The sequence below is a fragment of the Strongylocentrotus purpuratus genome, unplaced genomic scaffold (genome assembly GCF_000002235.5).
Source record: "Strongylocentrotus purpuratus isolate Spur 01 unplaced genomic scaffold, Spur_5.0 spur5_scaffold_8, whole genome shotgun sequence".
Classification (NCBI taxonomy): Eukaryota; Metazoa; Echinodermata; class Echinoidea; order Camarodonta; family Strongylocentrotidae; genus Strongylocentrotus; species Strongylocentrotus purpuratus.
The window spans coordinates 20,524,782-20,545,558 of NW_022145614.1; the positions used below are offsets into that span (position 1 = coordinate 20,524,782).

Genomic DNA, 20,777 nt, shown 5'->3' on the forward strand with positions numbered 1-20,777 from the left:
TGTCATGGAACCGAATTGGGACCTTTGTTGAATCCCTTTAGTTGTGACCTTGAATATGTCACATTTTCAAGAAACATTAATGGGGACACGTCAATTTTTCACATGCTTAGAAAATTACAAACTTGTTAAGGGTATAAATAATTTAGTTGTTAACTCAATTTAATCTCTCTGAAGTTTGATTAGGTGTTTTTCCCTTGCAGTTACAAAGGGCTCATGCTTCGCTCATTTATGCAATAATATATCGCCGTATATAAAAGATCAGTTGAGCCCATGCAATAGATTATTCTCCAGCAAAATAATTGAAATTACTTACAAATACAAAACAAGAGAAAAAAGTAGAAATTCATAGAAAAGAACGGACCTTGACGGTCTCGTGAAAACCTTTGAAAGGTGACAAGAACGCAGACAAGACCTATACACTGTCGGTCTAGTGGGCTGTCCGTCTCGGTGTTGCTTGCATAATCACCACCTCCCCCTCAACAACAACAAAAAAGCGAAATTTACCTACCGATAATAACTTTAGTGCGGTTACACAATGCTATTTAAAGAATGCTTATCCAATTTGACTACATAAAACTGAGGCAAGGCGACTTTGACTGGTCATGCCCGTATAGACACGAACTTTTTCATAACAGGATTTTAAAGAAGAAAAAAAAGGGTTGGTAAACAAAAATTGAAATTATCTGAAACTTTTTTTTGATCTCATAAAAAGATGTAAAGGAACATTTGTAACCAATCTCCAATGCTGGAACACCGATATTTGTTGTTGTTGTGAATTATACAGAAATTAATAAATCAATTGTACGCCGAAGTTAGGCTGCGTATTAATGAAACAAATGATGCTTCGGCGTAGTCCCTGCGTAGGTTATGCGTAGGCTGGCGTACGATGGCGTGTGGTTACGTACCCTGTGCGTAGGCACCGCGTACCTACGGCGTATGCAATTGGCGTACATATGCGTACGCTTGCGTATGACAGGCGTAGGATTGCATACGTTTACGTAGGCCTGGCGTAGAGTTGCTTACAGTTGCGTACTGTTGCTTACTGTGCGAAAGTGCCGTGTAAAAATGCAATAGACGCTCGTTTTTTATTTCAACAGCCTGAGATGTCAAAATCACAAATTGAATAAACCATAACAAAACGAAACATGTCAGTCTGAAATACCTTGTAATAGTATAAACAAAATTACAAGCAAAGTCAAAGAAACATTTTTTCTTCAAGAAAAATAAATGTGAGAACGCACACATGTAAACAAAATATAATTTCCCTTAAAAATAATTATAAATACCTGCCAAGTTTACATCGAGGTATATAAAAGAAAAAAAATGTAATTCCCTCTACATTTCTATCAAATTGTTCAGAGTTAAACATTCAAGTATTACATTATTGTTGATTTTAAAACCAACACCCTAAAAGGGCGAGATAATTTGTAAACAGAAAAAAAATGTTGATCAAAGAAAATTTCACCTAGATGTGGAAGAAATAAACATGACTGGTATTCTTATAAATACTTCAACTTTAATGCACTAATCTACAGTTTTGTATAACAAGAAGAGTTACACGCACACAAGCACACTTCTACTGACATGGATTTACAAAAACTTTTGCATGTTGTTACACAACTATAACTTTGTCATGAGGTAATGAATACTATAATAATATCAGTTTGAAAATTGTGACATTTAAAAGACTTGTATATGTTATTAGACATGAACATAACTACCGTATAACTTTATCATGAAGTTATAATTTCAGTAGTAATGACTGTCGGAAGAAAACTCTGACATTCAAACTCCTGCTAACACTGTGAAATTTAAACTGTGAAGTTTAAATGAAAATAACTATCACAAAATACATTACTTTAACCGAATCATGAAGTAATGATTACTATAAGGATAAAAAACAGCCTAAAAACTGACAATAAACTCCTGCCGACAACCTGAACATTAAAGTGTGTAATTTAACAAGACTTTGACAACTTTTTACACAAGGTCATAATCACAAGATACACGTTATCGTGAATTAAAAATAGAAGGAACAATAAAAGTCTTTCATCACCCTGAAACACTGATGTAAAAAAGTTCTTATGATTCACAGTTCATATAAACAGTCATTCATCATCAGCATCGCCTTGTGTGCTGTGGTCGGACTGGTGTAGGGTAGTGTACTATTGCGTAGGCATGGCGTACAGTAGCGTAGTGTTGCGTAGACTTGCTACAAAGTGCGTACTCTCTGCGTTTAGTGTCTACGCCAAAGGTCCGCGAAAAAAAATAAACATGTTAAATCTTTTGCGTTCACCTCGCGTACCCATTTGCGTCCAACGGCGTACAGTTACCTAGGCCGTCGTAGGGTTGCGTACGCTCGGCGTAGTCGGTACGTAACACTACGCAACTCTACGCAAGGCCGGGTGTGAAAGCCCCTTTAGTTCCAAGATGCCAGTATATAAAACCGAACCTTGTTATTGTATACTAGCGCCATCTACTGTCATACATGCTCCATATCTTGGTAAACAGGGAAGATAAAAATAGCCACTCACTCGACATTGCGGCGGGAGTATTCAATGTGCGTTTAGTGTGCATACCATACAAAGTGGGAGTTGTCGTACCACTGTACTGTACCAGGAAGTTGTGATTTCTCCCTGGTTCTACTCAACGTGGTTCCAAATAGGCCTAAATCTGAAAGCTAAATTTATATTTCCAGCTTCATATAATGTGTTATACTATCAATTTATAGTAATTGTTTTGTTGTATCTGCGTGAATCCATTCCCACTCTCAATTCCAGAAAGAGAGAGAGAGAGAGAGAGGGGGAGGGGGAGAGAGATAAAGTTGCAGAGAAAGCAAGAGGAATACATTGAGAGATAGATAGATAGCTAGAGAAAGAGAGAGAGAGAGAGTGAGAGAGAGTGAGGGGTGAGTGACGGAGAAAGAGGGAGAGAGAGAGAGAGTAAAGAGGGAGAGAGATTTACACACACATATATATATATATATATATGTATATAAAGATAGTTTAATGGTTTTCACAATATCTAAGTTTACAAAGAGTGTCACAACATATTGAAAATGATTATAATATACATGCAGGCGCGGATCCAGGGGGCCAAGCGCCCCCCCCCCCCCCCCCCCCCTCCGCCAAAAAAAAAAAAAAAGAGAGAGAGAGAGAGAAGGAAAGAAGGGAAAGGGAAAGAGGAGAGAAAGGGAAAAAAAGAAGAGGAAGAAGAAAAGAAAAGAGGGAAGAAGTAGATCGGGGGGGGGCAAAAGGACTTGCCTCCCAGGCTGTTCCCCCCCCCCCCCCCAATCAAAAATAAAAGAGAAGGAAGGAAAGGGAAAGAAAAAAGGAAAAGAGGTGATACAGGGAAGGAAAAAAGAGAAAGAAGAAAAGAAAAAAAGGGGATAACGGTACAAAAAATCGTCTTCTTTCTCTAATAATTTATTGAAATGTCAAAGCTTCCGCGTTTCGCGGAGGAGGGAGGGGGAAACTCGCCCCTCCCTGCACCCACCCACCCCCAATTACGTCACTGCTGGTCACCATTACGAACCAATATTTGGCTCGCATAATTTCAAATTTTGCCCCCCCCCCTCCCCCCCCCCCCCCCCCTAAGAAATCCTGGATCCGCGCCTGATGTATATACAACGGCAACAGTTTCAATATAAAATGTAAGTTCTTCTTACTTAAATCATTGGTCTGGAAACAATTATTTGCCCATTGTTGTGTATTGTATTACATTTTCACTGACAATGAATTCACATTGTAATGCAATTTTCAAATTTCCCAGGCTTATTTAGGAGAACAGAAGATTGATATTGTTTAGTTGTACGATAACATCACTCAGTTTGATTTGATTTGATTGGAGATATATCTCATTAAAAACAGAGTATCTTTCTATTATGCGCCGAAATACTAGGTCTCTTGTTTAGAAATTCCGATTCCATTGTTGGTTTGAGCTTACCTGGTAGACAACTTAAAATAATTCAATATGCAGATGATACTCTTCTAACATTGAACGGGTCAGTAATGGAATTAAACAGTGCATTAAACATTTTAGATAAATATAATGCAATGTCTGGTTTAAAAGTTAATATACAGAAGACACATGCGATTTGGATTGGAGGATTTAAAAACAAGAAAGATGGTGTTCTTTTGGATAGAAATCTAAATTGGGTGTTTGATGATTATTTCAGATATTTAGGTATAGACTTTTGTACGGATTTGCCCAAATTGATAATTCACAATTATAATGAAAAATTTAAAGAAATAAAAAGTCAAATGACATCGTGGTTGAGACGATACTTAACTGTTCTTGGAAGAATCACTGTCGTCAAGTCATTGTTGGTATCCAAATTAAACTACCTTTTTTTGTCCCTCCCTAATCCTGGTGAAAATCTTTTGAAAGATATAAATGCTCACTTTTATAGATTTATATGGGGGAGAAACCTGATAAAATAAGTAGAAATCAAATGTCACAAAGTTACTCAGACGGAGGGGTTAAAATGATAGATATATACACACATTGCCAATCATTAAAAATTTCCTGGATTAAGAGATTAGTAATTGGCTCAATAGATAGCAATATCCTCTGTCTTTTGCAATCTTTCTTGCCTGAACGGCAAGATTTAAAATTATATATGGGAAACAATTATTTTCGGGAACTGGCAGGTAAAACAAAGAACCTTTTTTGGAAAGAAATGTTCATGGCTTATAGTACGCTCTTGTCCATGCATCATGATAACATTTCTTGCCAACCCTTATGGAATAATGATTACATTAAAATAGGCAATAGCTCAATATATAATAAAAAATTGTGTCAAAAGGGAGTTCGTTTTGTTAACGATATTTTAGACACAAATGGTGATTTTTTTTCTCTCTGGAACACTTTCAAGAAAAGTATAATATTCAAATAAATTTTCTTTTTTATCGTGGATTATGCGATGCAATTAGACAAGGGTTTAACAATTGTACTATTTTTAACAAGGTGCCACAACCTCTTTTCCCAGATACAATGGCATTTGTTATGAAACGTATTAAAGGATGTTCACATATCTATGCAATATTATTAAAGAGAAGAAAAGTACTATGTAAAAGTTTTCTTAAATGGAAATGCATTTTTGACCTGAATGATAAGAGTTGGGAAACATATTGTTCTATTGGATTTAATTGTACCATTGATGTGGGCTTACGATGGTTTCAGTTTAAAGTCTTGCAACGCATATTATATACGAACGATCTACTGTTTAAAATGAATTTAGTCCCAAGAAAAGAATGTACATTTTGTAATGAACAGATTGAAACAGTAATACATTTGCTATGTGATTGTACGCATGTTAAAAATATTTGGGGTAGGTTAGAACACTGGATTAATACTGGAACCGGAAATAAATTAACATTTTCATTACAAGATAAATTATTTGGTTTAAAAGGTTCAAATAATTATGCATTGAATTGTATACTGATTGTGGTGCGACAGATGGTGTATACTTGCAAAATAAAGAAACAATTGCCCGACTTTGATAGTATTAGAGTTTCGATTATAAATTACTTCAAAAACGAAAAATATATTGCAAATTCGAATTGTAGAAATAATAAATTCACAAGAAAATGGTTTCAATTCAGGAATTTGTTTACTTAAAATGATATTTTTTCTGTATTTGTTTTTCTTTCCATGAGTGTTAGAAATGAAATATGGATTTGTTAGTTTTCTGTTAACTCAACAGCTCAACAATACTTGTATCTTGAAAAGCCAATTTTATTTTATTCATGTTATTATGTAAATTACCTTGAATATGTATTTTTGTATGTGTTTCAAATGAAAATCAATAAAATCCCTGTGGAGGGAAAAATATGGAAAAAACAAAAACAAAAACAGAGTAAAGGCTATACAGTATCAAACAAACCAAACCATTAAATTTCAAGCTCACTCACACATGATTTATTGCGACACTTTCAAGGCTACTTGTTCATGTATATACACTGTTGGTCATAATGGTGGAATATTTATTTTTACCCCAGTTTAGGGAAGGATTTTTAAAAATTATTTATTTCTAATAGATCTAAATAATGGCATACATTCTCAGATTTTATTGAATATTAAATTGCGAGTGTTTGTTTTGCGTGACTGCTATATCATATGTGTGCTACTATGCTAATCAGCTAGGGAACCTACGTCCTTAAATCATAATTGACAGTAATGAGGATTAATGCCTCACAAAAGGGCACTAATATAGCTGATCGGCACGATTTTTATCCTGGGGCCTCACAGTAACGAGGCTATTGCTTAGCCCCTGAATCATGACTGTACGCAGTGTTTGCTAGGGTACGCGGCCCCTTCCACAAATCCCCCAAAACGAAGAAAATGCAATAAATTGTCAAAAATTCATTGCATTTTCCCCCGGCCCCCTACAGGAAAAATTCCTCTGTGTGGCCATGCCTTGAACCATAATGCATGGCCCTACAGAGGAATTTTTCCTGTAGGGGGCCGGGGGAAAATGCAATGAATTTTTGACAATTTATTGCATTTTCTTCGTTTTGGGGGATTTGTGGAAGGGGCCGCGTACCCTAGCAAACACTGCGTACAGTCATGATTCAGGGGCTAAGCAATAGCCTCGTTACTGTGAGGCCCCAGGATAAAAATCGTGCCGATCAGCTATATTAGTGCCCTTTTGTGAGGCATTAATCCTCATTACTGTCAATTATGATTTAAGGACGTAGGTTCCCTAGCTGATTAGCATAGTAGCACACATATGATATAGCAGTCACGCAAAACAAACACTCGCAATTTAATATTCAATAAAATCTGAGAATGTATGCCATTATTTAGATCTATTAGAAATAAATAATTTTTAAAAATCCTTCCCTAAACTGGGGTAAAAATAAATATTCCACCATTATGACCAACAGTGTACAAAGGGCAACATCTTCAATATTAAACCAGGGAGATCATTGGTCTGGGTAATGTTAATGCCCATTGTTGTATATTATACAACATTTTCCATAACGATGAATATACTTTGTATAATACAATTTTCAGGAAAACCATACTTGTCATTATTGTTATATTTGTTATATGATACTAAAGCAAATCGTTTCGCTTATCGATAAGATAAATCAATGTGAAGTACGTGTCAAATAATGAAATCATTACGTGCTATTTTTAACCGGACTAGACATTTGAAATGTATAAAAAAAAATGTATACACTATTGACTGCAAGCAAGTTTTTTAAACAAAGAATTCAGAAATTGAACAACATTGCACATTTCAGTCTACACGGCATGCTCTACACCATTAGTTGGACTGTAAACAGTTGTCTTCTTAAGTCTTCCATATAAATATAAATTTAAAGGAGGTCAATAATCATTAAGAAAACACCACTTTCGTAAGGTTGACACATCAATATATATTGTGCACACATGTAACAATGTGATATTTTTTTCTTAGGGGGGGGGCGGGAGGAGGGCAATCCAAAAAGGGACTGATATGTGAACATTAATATTGATAGGTCGCTTCACAAAAGGGGCATACATAGTCCTTTTTGTGGATAGTTTTTTGAGCAAAACACAAAATAGGTGGAGCCAACGTCCACACAGGTCATATCGCACCCATGGAGGTTTTGGCCCGAATTTACCAAAGAGGTTTGTCGACAAATCTAGGTTTATGTGCTTCATATGACGCGTTTCGATGCGTTTCAGACCAAGGTCTAGACAAACCTTTGTCTGAAACGCGTCACATAATTATGACGCACATAAACATAGGTTTGTCTACAAACCTCCTTTGTGAATTCGGGCCTTTGTGTCTGTGTCCTTCCCTGGCTTTTCACACGACACATTTGTTTCCCCATGTCTTTTGCGAGATGCCCCACATTCCGAGAATTTATTCTCTTGGACACAGCTAGAGCGTTCTGCAATTGAAAGCGAAATGTGCGAGTCAGGGGCGGCGATCCCGGGGGAAGGACGGGGTACACGTCTTCCCTCAATTTTCTGAGGGGGATCGTCCCCCATGGATAATTTGAAAAAGTGCACACCAACAAAATGTATAGCAAATACTGACTAAAGACTGCAACACAAGGCTTTGGTGGGTCCAAGAGTACAGCGTTTAGACTAACAGAAATGCTAAAATCTTCTCGCTCGGTCGCTACGCTCCTTCGCATAATAACCTAAAAATATACAAGTAAATATTGTAGAAAATATGTATTCTGTTGGTATCACGTATGTACAGTTTACACTGTATGTTAACAAGATTAAAAGTTATAGAAATAGATCAGTGTTCCAAAAATGAATATTCAGCTTGCTCTTTTAAGAAGTCCCTTCCTGCTCAGTACTTACTAAAATGTACCTAGTAAATATTTACAACCCTTCGGACTGCACACTAGATATCGGCAAAGTAAAAGTGAAGCGTGAAAAAAGTATATTGCTTGTTTTTATGCTGTAGTTTTGCTAAAGAATGTAATTTTGTAACACAACAAAACTTCAAAAACCTGTGAGGGGTTTACATATAAGACTTATCATACAGCTTTATGGGGGTAGTCCCTTTCGTCACCTCCGCCTCTTTCACTGGCGTACTGATGGGGGGGGCAGTAACCCCCCCCCCCCCCCAATACAATTTAAACATGGGTTAATTTTAATTTGATACCAGTTATTTACAAGTATTGCTAAAATGGCAGTATTTTTCCATGAGCTCCCGGGGGCTCTACCCCCTGGACTCAACCAAGGGGCCTAAGGCGGGTCCCTAGCTACGTAATTTGGTGCCTAAAAGCTCTTCCGTTATTTTCTTATGTATTTCTTTGTCTTTATTTCTCCATATCCTCTGCACTCTCATTATGTATTTTTTGTTTTCCCTTTTTTATTACCTTCCCTTCCCTGGGTATACGTGCTTGCACATGTACTATATATGGCTAAACAGTTTTGTAAAAAAAAAAAATGCGCGAACGGTCAAGGAGTAAGAAGAAGGCAAAAAGAGAACAAAGACGGCATGGAAGCCGTGTGAGAGTGTCCACTTTTTTCGCTTTTACTTTCACCCTTGCATTCTTTCCTGAATCAGAGTTTTCTCACACCTTGTAGACTCGTGCAGGTTATGATCTTGTGTGTGTGTGTGTGTGCGAGTGTGCGTGAGTGTGTGCGTGTTTGTGTGTGTGTGTGGGGGGGGGGGTGGGTGGGTGAGTATGTGTGTGGGTGGGTGAGTATGTTTGTGTGATGGAGGGTGAGTATGTTTGTGTGATGGAGGGGGCAGGGAGGGGGCAGGGAGGGGGCAGGATTGTTCCAGTAAAATTACCTCCAGATTTGTTTAAGTTTTTTTTGTAATATATAAGTGAATAACATTTACAATTGACATATTATGTTTAGGTACTTATACGTTTACTTTGTTGCTAAGTTATATTATACTGCAAATAAGTTTGTGTTTAATTATGTTTATGTAAAAGCATCAATATTGAACACGTTTATTTTATTCAATTGTATGTTATGGTTTGTATTACTCATTTGGAGAAATAAAACAAAATTGTTAAAAAAATTTAAAAAAGTGTGTGTGTGTGTGTGTGTGTGTAACGAAATAACGTATACAATAGCTTGGCAATTCTCATGGTTATGAGATACAATGTGAAAGGAAATGAGAGAATAATGGTCACGTAGCTTAAATCAAAGTTCCCCATTGCAGTCCTCTCTTTTTGGATATTTTTGCATTTTGTTTTTGTAAGAGGTGTAGCGCCAGAAGAAAGAAGAGGAAGAAGAAAAGAAACGGGTGAAGAAGGAGATCGGGGGGGGGGGGGGGGGGGCGAAAGGGCCTTGCCTCCCAGGCTGTTGCACCCCCCCCCCCCCCAATCAAAAAATAAGAGAGAAGAAAGGAAAGAGAAAGGGTAAGAGGAGACAAAGGGAAGGAAAAAGAGGAAGAAGAAAAGAAAAGAAAGGGGATATCATTTGCAATTTTCCCGCCGGTGGATCGAGGAGGGGCAAAAGGCCCTTACCTCCCACCGCCCCCGCTATAACAAAGAGAGAAAGAAGGAAAAGGGAAAGAGGAGAGCTAAAAGGGAACAAAAAAGAGGAAGAAGAAAAGAAAAGGGTGAAAAGAACGGGAGATCAGTTCCGGTTAATCCCGCCAATAACGTGTGGATCGAAAGGCCCTTGCCCCCCCCCCCCCCCACCCCCCTCGGCAAACCTTAAGGAGGAGAGAAAGGGAAAGAAGAAAAAAAGAGAAAGAAAAAAGGGGGCACTGGCGTACTGACAGGGGGGGGGCTTGGCGGAATTCAAATTCAAACGTGGTTTATTTCTAATTCCATAACGGTGGCTTACAAATAATGCTGAATTCTTTCCGAGATTTTTCCTCAGTTTTTAGTAAATTATACTTTTGTATGCGTTTGTTGGAAAATGACAAATTCCTAAATTTACAGCTGTTATGATATACATGTATGTATCCTACGGGATTGAATGACTTAATAAAGTCCACGCATGCGCGTGTCTTATATATCTGAACTACGTCTCAATACATGGTGGCAGCGGCGGAGCCTTAGAATTTGACATTTTCACAGGATAGCTTAAATCCTACGAGAAAAAGGACAGTGCTAAATTAATAGCGCAAGTTTCAAGCTGAGGTGAATATATGTGTGAACAAATTTTGAGGTCTTGAATAAGTGAATCCAGCCGTCAGAAAATATGCCTACAACAGGCGAACATGAGACAGCCGCTCAGCAGCAGCCCGATGGCAATGTCGAGCAGAACGGGACGGCTGACCAGTCGCCTACGCAGCTAGCGACGGGTCGCACTCAGCAGAGAGTGTCAGCACCGCCTCCCGTGAGCGGGATACGACCACCACCCCAATTGACTATAAATCGCGGAGTGATTGAGGGGTGGAAAACATGGCGTCAGATGTGGACGAACTACAGCGTGGTAGCACATCTGGATCGCCAAGCATCAGTGTACCAGACGGCATTGTTTTTGCATACAATCGGCCCGTTGGGACTAGAAATATACAACAGTTTTGTTTTCGCTAATGCCAATGGGGAAACTAGCAACCTGGATGAGATAATAGAGGCATTTGAACGGTACGCTGTCGGTGAGAAGAATGAAACCTACGAGAGATACCTCTTCAATAAACGGCAACAAGAACCAGGTGAGAGTTTTGAGTCATTTCTTGCCAATCTCAGATCTCTCGCCAAATCATGTAATTTCTGTAAATGCATGACAGACAGCCTCCTCCGGGACAAGATAGTGCTGGGCACCAATGATGCGCAGACGAGGAAGCAACTACTACAAGAAAGGAAACTGACACTCGGTGGCTGCATCGACATCTGTAAGAGCGCAGAGACAGCTGAATCGCACCTCAAAGCTTTCAGTGAGGCCGGTAGCAGCAGATCAGCGGCTCATATCCATAAGATCCGGCCAAGCTTTAAGAAAGGAAAGCAGAGCGGTGGACCAAAAAGAGATAACAGCAAGCGCAGCACTGGCAAAGCAGCAAAATCTCAATGCAAGTACTGTGGCAGGGAGCACCCGAGGGACAAAAACAAATGTCCAGCCTACGGACAAACCTGCAAGGCATGTGGAAAGCAAAACCACTTCGCCAATGTGTGCATGCTGAGCAAACGAATGCACCAAGTAAATGATCCAGCCGACAGTGACTCGAGCACCGAGTATATAGACAATGTCACAATCACCATCAACACCGTTAAACCCAGAGATGAGGTGTATGCCAGAATGATGATCAATGAGAAAGCAGTAGACTTCCAGGTGGATAGCGGGGCTAGTGCCAACATCCTGCCATTGAGACACCTGGAAGGGGCTGACTACGTCCTGAAACCTAGCAAGAAAAAGCTCATGATGTGGAACGAAATCACAATGGCCATCGAAGGCGTCAGCAGGGTCAAGATGCTAAACCCCAAGACGAAGCAGAAATATTCGGTGGAATTCATAGTGGTGGACAAGGACTTCACACCGTTGTTGGGAAGCACAGTCAGCCAGCATTTGAAGCTCATCACGGTCAATAATGAGAACTTCATAAGAGTTCACGCAGCTTCCAGCCAGAAAGACAAGGCATGCAAGCCTGAAGAACGCTATGCAGAAGTCTTTGATGGAGAGCTGGGAGAGATGCCTGGAGAGGTCAACCTGCAAGTGGATAAAGAGGTGCAGCCCACCATCTTACCTCCAAGAAGACTACCCCATGCAATCAAACAAAAAGTGAAAGCAGAGTTGGATCGCATGGTTGACCGTGAAGTGATCGCGAAGGTGACAAAACCGACGAGTTGGGTCAGCCAACTAGTGGTGGCTGAGAAAAAGAATGGTGACCTTAGGATATGCATTGATCCACGGCCACTGAACAAGGCACTCAAACGCGAGCACTACCCTCTACCTATAGTTGAGGATATCTTGCCAGATCTCAACCAAGCAAAGATCTTCAGCAAGCTTGATATGAGTTCTGCATTCTGGCAAGTGAAACTTGATGAGCCCTCAAGCCACCTGACGACATTCAACACGCCCTTTGGCCGCTACCGATGGCGCCGTTTACCATTCGGTACAAGTGCCTCATCAGAAATCTTCCAGCAAAGATTGCATCAAGCACTTGAAGGACTGCCAGGGGTGATTTGCGTAGCAGACGATATCCTTGTGTATGGGAAAGGGACAACGATGGAAGAAGCAATCATCGACCACGACTCGAAGCTTGAGCAATTGTTCCAGCGATGTGTTGAACAACACATCAAGCTCAACAAGGAGAAGTCCGTGTTCAGAGCAACTGAGATTCCTTTCCTAGGACATGTCGTCACAAGTGCAGGACTACAGCCTGATCCAAAGAAGGTTGCTGATGTCCTCAAAATGCCAAATCCCTCTGACGTACAAGGCGTGCAGAGGTTAGTGGGATTTGTGAACTACCTAAGCAGATTCTTGCCCAGTCTGTCCGATACGCTAGAACCCATCAGACAGCTGACACGCCCAGACATAGCATGGGAATGGTCTACAGAGCAAGCCAACGCAATGTCAAAGATCAAAAGAATGGTTTCAGAAGCACCACTCTTGGCCTACTACAACCCTAAGGAAGAGCTAACCATCCAATGCGACGCAAGCAACAAGGGTTTGGGAGCAGCACTTCTGCAGAATGGACGCCCCATAGCGTATGCCAGTAGATCCTTGACCGACACAGAATCGCGGTACGCCTCAATTGAGAAGGAAATGCTAGCTGTAGTGTTTTCAATGGAGCGTTTTCATCAATACACGTTTGGTCGATTTACTAGCGTTGTGAGCGACCACAAGCCGCTTGAAATGATCATAAAGAAGCCGCTGGTGAAGGCTCCGAAACGCCTTCAGGGGATGCTCCTCCGTCTTCAAAAATATCATTTTGATATCAGCTATCAACAAGGAAAGCTCATGTATCTCGCAGATACCTTGTCGCGGGCAGTTGGTGGTGATCCAAGCGAAGTGAATTTCTTTGAAGAAGTGAATATGGTAGCACATTTACCTATCCGAGATGAGCGCCTTCAGCAAATTCGTGAGCAGACCGCTGCAGATCAAGTACTTCAGAAGCTCAAGAGCGTCATCGTCAGCGGGTGGCCGAATGACCGGCACACTCTGCCTGAGGAGCTAACACCATATTTCGGTTACAGAGATGAACTAGCAGTTCATGATGGTCTAATCTTCAAAGGAGAGCGGGTGATAATTCCAATAAGCCTTCGCAGGGAGATGAAGGAAAAGATCCACTCATCCCATCTGGGCATGGAAGGGTGTCTTCGACGTGCTCGCGAATCAATCTTTTGGCCTGGTATGGCTAGTGAAATCAAGCAGTTTATCGCGACATGTGATGTATGCCGATCATACGAAGTCAAGCAACAGAAGGAGCCTCTGATGGCTCATGATCTGCCTCAAAGGCCATGGGAAAAAATAGGCACAGATCTTTTCTCATTGAAGGGAAAAGATTACATGGTAACCGTCGATTACTACAGCAACTTCTTTGAAGTTGACCGATTGGATAACACAAGTAGCCAATTGGTGATTCGAAAGCTCAAAGCACACTTCGCGAGATATGGAAGCCCTACGCAAGTCGTTAGCGACAACGGGCCCCAGTATACATCAGCCGTGTTTCGGCAGTTCGCAAGTGAATGGGATTTCGAGCATCTCTGCAGTAGTCCCGGTAACAGCAGAGCCAATGGAAAGGCAGAATCCGCAGTCAAAACAGCAAAACGCATCATCATGAAGAGTGATAAGTCGCGGTCCGATACTTACCTTGCATTGTTGGATCACCGCAATACACCTTCGCAAGGTCTGGATACAAGTCCGGCCCAACGACTTATGAATCGCCGTACACGCACGCTCTTGCCTACTTCAGCGAGTCTACTCGAGCCAAGGGTAATACGTGAACGTGAGAAGATGCAATTACGTATCGCAAAGCAAGCGTACAACTACAACAAATCTGCAAAAGATTTGACCCCACTGCAGGATGGTGATACCGTGCGAATGCAACCTCTTGTCCAGGGGCAAAAGAACTGGGAAAGAGCAATCGTGAAGCGACGCTTGGATGAGCGTTCCTACGTTGTCGAAACGCCCTCCGGCATCTACCGTCGCAATCGCGTACACTTGCGTCAAACACCTGAAAATCCTCCTGATGAAACAACCACGAGCAGCAACGAAACCGCGGAAATTCAACACGCAAATGACCACAATGCAACACCTGATGAAACTGAAGCGCGGCCTGCCCCTCAGGCAAGCCAATCAAATGACATTGAACTAGCGCCGAAAACTCGTTCAGGGCGTACGGTCAAACGTCCAAACTATCTGAAGGACTATGTTACTCGTTAATTTGCATGCCCGTGGATAAATATTCATGCTCCTATAACTGACATATTCGATTATCACGTTTATTTGAACGTTATACAGGAAGTGATATTTTCTTGATCTTTGAGTAAAATGTTGATCTATTATTGCCATGTGGATCTCAATTCACTAGTAAGAAGTTTACTACATTTTATAGATATGTTCAACTGCAAAGCAAAGGACCTACACTAAGTCGTGTATATGCTTTTTTCCATACAGGATGAGATGGGAACAAACTTGTAAATATCATAGAGTTAGTTATTAGAGTTAGAAAGTACAAAGTAAGACATTACATTGATTCATGTTCCAGAGCTGTACTCATCATTTATTGTGGTAAAATACAAGTTCATAGTAATCATAGCAGATGAAAGTGAAATGACATTGATTCGTAATTAAGCAGAATACGAGTAACGAGGCGACAATTTGTTAATTGTCTGTTACATATTTAGACATTGAAATAAATCAATAAGTTCAAATTACCGTAACATTTGTCAGAGACACGTAACAAGTGTTTTATACAAACAATGTGGAAATTTATTATTATTGCTTAGGAAAACAGTAGTAACTGATTATACTTGAGTGTAATTTTGAGTTGAATAAGTGCACGTATTTACTCAAAGTTGTATCAGAAAGTACAAATAATTGGATAACAATATTATACAAGATCAGCAAATGATCAACCTGACCTCACATTCCAAAATCGTATGAAATTAATAAGTTTTACAACAATAACAAATATTTGAGTTTTATTTAAAGAAAATCATTTAAGAGTTTTTCTAAGATTTTCATATTAGAAAGGAAAGTTTTTTATCTAGCAAAAGGCTATAAGTGTACATTCAATAGTTAACATTTTAATTTGAAAAAAAAGGGATGTTATGATATACATGTATGTATCCTACGGGATTGAATGACTTAATAAAGTCCACGCATGCGCGTGTCTTATATATCTGAACTACGTCTCAATACAACAGCCAGGCAAGAAATATGATTCTTGAGAAAAGTTAGGGCCGGGGATCGGCTGGAATCGCAAGCCTCGAGCTCCCCCCCCCCTCCACTATTTTGAAAAGGTATAGTAAAGAGAAATAGAAATAAAGAGAGCAAGAAAGAAAGAATAGTTAACTAGCTGCTCATCTGACCGAAATTAAACGCCTAAAAACCCCTGAGCTTCCGGGGTTCCATCCCTTGCACCCCGCCTAGGGCCCTAGACTCCCCTGGATGCTAATCTGACGGAAATGTAATACCTAAAACCCCTGTTTTCTGGGGGCTTCGCCCGCTGGACCTCACGCCAATTAGTGTCCTGCCAGTGTAACAAATAAGGTATAAAAATATGTTCATCTGACCGTAATCAAATGCCTAAAACCCCTGAGCTTCCCGGGTCGGACAAGGTATCAAAATAGAGAGGAGAGGAAAGGAAGAGGACGTAGGGAGAAAAAGGAGCAGACAAAAAACATCTTTGAAATTCAGACAAGAATTAAGAGTATAGAGTACGGTACAACGAATCGTCTTCTATCTCTAATAATTTAATGAAACTTCAAAGCTTCCGCGCTTCGCGGAGGGGGGTGCTGAATTAAGACAAGGATTAAGAGTCGAGAACGATACAACGAATTGTCTTCTTTCACTAATAGTTTAATGAAACGTCAAAGCTTCCGCGCTGCGCGGAGGGGGGGGGGCTGAATTTAGACAAGGATGAAGAGTCGACAACGGTACAACGAATTGTCTTCTTTCTCTAATACTTTAATGAAACGTCATATATAGCTTCCGCGCTTTGCAGAGGACGGAGGGAGAAACTCGCCCCTCCCTACATCCCCCTGCATTACGTCACTGCTGGTCACCATTACGTACCAATATTTGGCTCGCATAATTTCAAATGTGACCCCCCCCCCCTAAGAAATCCTGGATCCGCGCCTGTATACATGTATATACAATATCGGTACACACTATTCAGAAAATTGTCCATCAGTTGAACTTAAGTTAAGAGATATTGTGGCGGAGCCGATCGAAAAGCAGAACTTGTTGTGGATAGGCTCCTTAACTACAAATGACATAATTAACTAAAGTTGAGTTTGTGAAATACAAATACTTGATACACTCTAAAAAATGGAAAGTGAGATTACAGGATTAGGTGAACCGATACTCACAATCACAACTAACAACAAAAGATAAGGGAAAACGAAGGGAATATATCTGCAGCTTATTGAAACAATAGTACAATGTAGTTTGTTCTCAATATGAGTTGAGTATAGTTGGCATGGCCATACCGTTATTTACTCATTGTAATCAACAAACGTATACTGCTTGGAGACAAAAGGAGTTAGGAATCAGGAATGACAATAAGTATTTAAATAATGACATTACAATTTTCTTCTGAACACTTACAGACCTTTTAATCACAGAATCGAGAGAATTCCAGAACTTGAGACCTGTATATATAAAGAGGGGTGAGAAGGGAAACAGAAGAGGGAAAGGGGGAGATAGAGATGAGAGGGATACAGAAGATATATATATAGAGAGAGAGAGGTGAGGGAGGATTAGAGGGAGAGACATAGAAAGAGAGAAAGAGAGAGGAGGGAGGGTGAGAGATGAGAGAGAGAGAGAAAGAGTGTGTGTGTGTGTGTGTGTGTGAGAGAGAGAGAGAGAGAGAGAGAGAGAGAGAGAAACAATAAAACGTCGTTATGCCAAATAATCCAAACAATAGAACTAACTCAGGGGAATAAACTTCTAAAGCAAATTTATCATGGGTCCTGAAATTTCAATTCGCTACTGCATATCAAAGTACAGCAATGGCGAACGATTGTCGCTAAAAATTAAGAAATCGTTGCTAAGAATTGCTTTTCCCTAAAAATTACCATCAAAGATATCAAGCTACATAAAACTATGATCGAAAATCATGATATTGTCTTGAAAACAGATTAAAAAAAACATTGAAACTTGAATGAATAAGAGATATAAATGCGATCATGTAAATAAGTGCACTTTGTCCATGTTAATCCTCCAGCATCAAATACCCAAGCAAAACCCGAACCAGATGCGAATAAAGGTAATGATTGTATTCTCTACTTAATTTTTTTAATTATTTCTTATTATTCCTTACGTTACTGGTTGTTTTTCCTTTTATCACCTTGTCTTATGTTATTCATTGTTTTTCCTTTTATCACGATTAAGATTAACAATAAGTATCCCACTTATTAACGTATTGCAACAAGCAGCATTGTTTAATTTTATTTAAAGCTACGTTATCATAATCTTGTTTTTTTTCTTCAAATTTCAATCATAATTTTAAGTAGCTTTCCTTCCCGGCAATAGGGCAGAAAAACTACACTTCAGCGTAAATTTGCTCCCAGCAGAAAGGCGTCAATAGAACAAGTGCTGATATCTTTAAAAGTTAACCATCATTTATTTTTTTTTTAAATTAAGTTGATGATTCCTGAAGAGGTATTTTATCATTGTGTGAAATGTAAAAGGGTAAATGATGTTTAGACTATTATTACTTTAAGAATGTGCTGCTAAAAGGAGCATAATCTTCAGATGCGTTTTTCTCGAAACTGGGTTTTTCGTGCGCACAGGCGTACGCGCCCTTTTGCCGGGCACACGACGATTTCATCCTTCATATTGGCAGAAATATGATGTCGCTAGAATTATTTTCTAAACATTGATATAGGCACAATTCCCACAAAATCTTACTTTAAAGCCGATCTATTAGCAACACCAACTCACAGTGCCGTATCTAAGGGGTTGGGACAGGGGGAGAGGGGGGGGGGCACGTGACCCGAGGGCGCATATTTTTTTTTACACAACTGTTTTAGCCAGTTCAGTCAAATATACTGTTCGAATGACTGGAGACAGAGTCTAACAATACTCTTCGTGATATTTTTGGATTGCTGGAGCTGTACATACTCGGGCGTGTAGCTAGCAGCGGCTGCGATTAGCTACATTAATTAGAGGCAGGGGCGGCGATCCCAGTGGGACGGGAGGACACATCCCCCCGGAAAATTCGAAAAAGTGCAAAAAAAGTATAGCAAATACTGACTAAAGACTGAAACACACTTTTAGGCTCTGGAGGGCCCAAGAGTGCAGCGTTTAGACTTTTAAAAAATGCAAAAATCTTCTCGCACGGTCGCTACGCTTCCTCGCATAATATCCTTCAAAATATACGAGTAAATATTGTAGAAATATGTATTTTGTTGGTATCACGTAAGCACAGTTTACACTGTATGTTTACAAGATTAACAGTTATAGAAATAGATCTGATATTTAGCTTGCTCTTTAAAAAGTCCCTCCCTGCCTACTTACCAAAATGTACCTAATAAATATGTACAACCCTTCGGACTGCACACTATATCCGCAAAGTAAAAGTGAAGTGTGAAAGAAGTATATTGCTTGTTTTATACTATAGTTTTGCTAAAGAATGTAATTTTGTAATACAACAAACCTGTAAGGGAGTAGCATAGAGCTATATAATAAGACTTATTATATAGCTCTATGGGGGTAGTCACTTCCGTCACCTCAGCCCCTTTCACTGGCTTACTGATGGGGTCAGCACCCCCCCCCCCCCCCATAAAATTCAAACAAATGTTGCTAAAATGGCTTTTTTTCCCCCTGAGCTCCCGGGGCTCTACCCCCTGGACCCCACCAAGGGACCTAAGGCGACCCCTAGATGTTCATCAGTCTGATCGTAATTTAATGCCTAAAACCCCTGAGCTTCTGTGGGCGTCGCCCCCTAGGCCTCACTCCAATTAGTGACCTGCCAGTGCCACAAATAAAGTATCAAAATATGCTCATCTGACCGTTATTAAATGCCTAACACCCTGAATGCTCATCTGAACTTTATTAAATACCTCAAGAAAAGAAATATTAATGTTTTAGTAAATGATTGTAATTATATAGATTGTGCTGATTTCCACAGTAATGCAGGAGGACATTTTGATATTTTGCATGTAAATGCAAGAAGCCTTAACAAGAATTTTGAGGATCTGGTATTGCTCTTGTCCTGCCTTAAAAATAATTTCTCGATAATTGGTATATCAGAAACCTGGTTTAAGCCTTCCTCTGATTTAAAGGCATTCCAAATCCTTGGGTATTCTCTCCTTCATGTTTGTCGTTCTGGTGAGAATGGTGGTGGGGTGGCCTTGTTTATAAGGGAAGGATTAGTCTTCAAACTTCGTCATGATTTGTCAGGCATTGAGCCAGGTTATGAAGCCATATTTGTAGAATTGGATGGTCACAATAAGAAAACAATTATTGGATGTGTGTATAGAGCACCAAATTGTAATAGTACTTTTTTTATTGAAAGTTTTGATTTACGACTACAAAAACTAAACAGAGGTAATGCAGATGCCTATTTAATGGGAGATTTCAATTTAAACTTGTTGAATTATAGTAATGATGATAAAGTGAAAAGTGTTGTAGATTTACTGAATTCAAATGGATTATTTTCACTCATCACAAAGCCAACTCGTATTTCGCATAATTCTGCTACATTAATAGATAATATTTTCACTAACTGCATTCAGAATGACCTTAATGCTGGTATAATATGCTCCGACCTTTCAGATCACATGCCTCAGTATTTTTTGTGTGAATAGGGGTGATTTTGTTAATCGTAAAGATGATAGAAACATTTTAAAGAGGTTAATAACAGATGACAGAATCATGAAGTTCAAAGAACGCTTAATGGTGACTGATTGGCAGAATGTGTACATGTTGGATAATGCTAATGATTCATACGAACACTTCTTCTACGCTTTCTCTGGTTTATACGACAGGTGTTTTCCTGTTGTTGAAATAGCTGTTAAGAAAAAAAAGTATTAAGAAATCATGGGTTACCAATGGCCTAATGAAGTCAATAAATCGTAAACACAAACTTTATAGTACTTATATTAAAAGACCGACTAGTAATAATAAAAAGAAGTATATTGATTATAAAAATGTTCTAGTCACTACTCTTCGGCTAGCTAAACAAAGATATTATTTAAATTTATTTCAGGAAGCTCAGAGAGATATAAAGA

General features: G+C 39.5%; 2 protein-coding genes across 2 annotated transcripts in view; one reads left to right on the forward strand and one right to left on the reverse strand.

The window, feature by feature from the left end:
* Positions 1–17,199, reverse strand: part of LOC575661 (lactosylceramide alpha-2,3-sialyltransferase) — a 32,266-nt gene extending 15,067 nt beyond the window's left edge. Inside the window, exon 1 of the mRNA XM_030975406.1 lies at positions 17,153–17,199. The gene's annotated coding sequence lies outside the window, so the exon portion shown is untranslated. The remainder of the gene's footprint in view (positions 1–17,152) is intronic.
* LOC115920381 (uncharacterized protein K02A2.6-like) lies at positions 10,633–14,757 on the forward strand. Its single transcript, XM_030976097.1, has one exon. The coding sequence runs from the start codon at positions 10,633–10,635 to the stop codon at positions 14,755–14,757; it is 4,125 nt and encodes a 1,374-aa protein (XP_030831957.1).
* Positions 17,200–20,777: the final 3,578 nt, after the last annotated feature.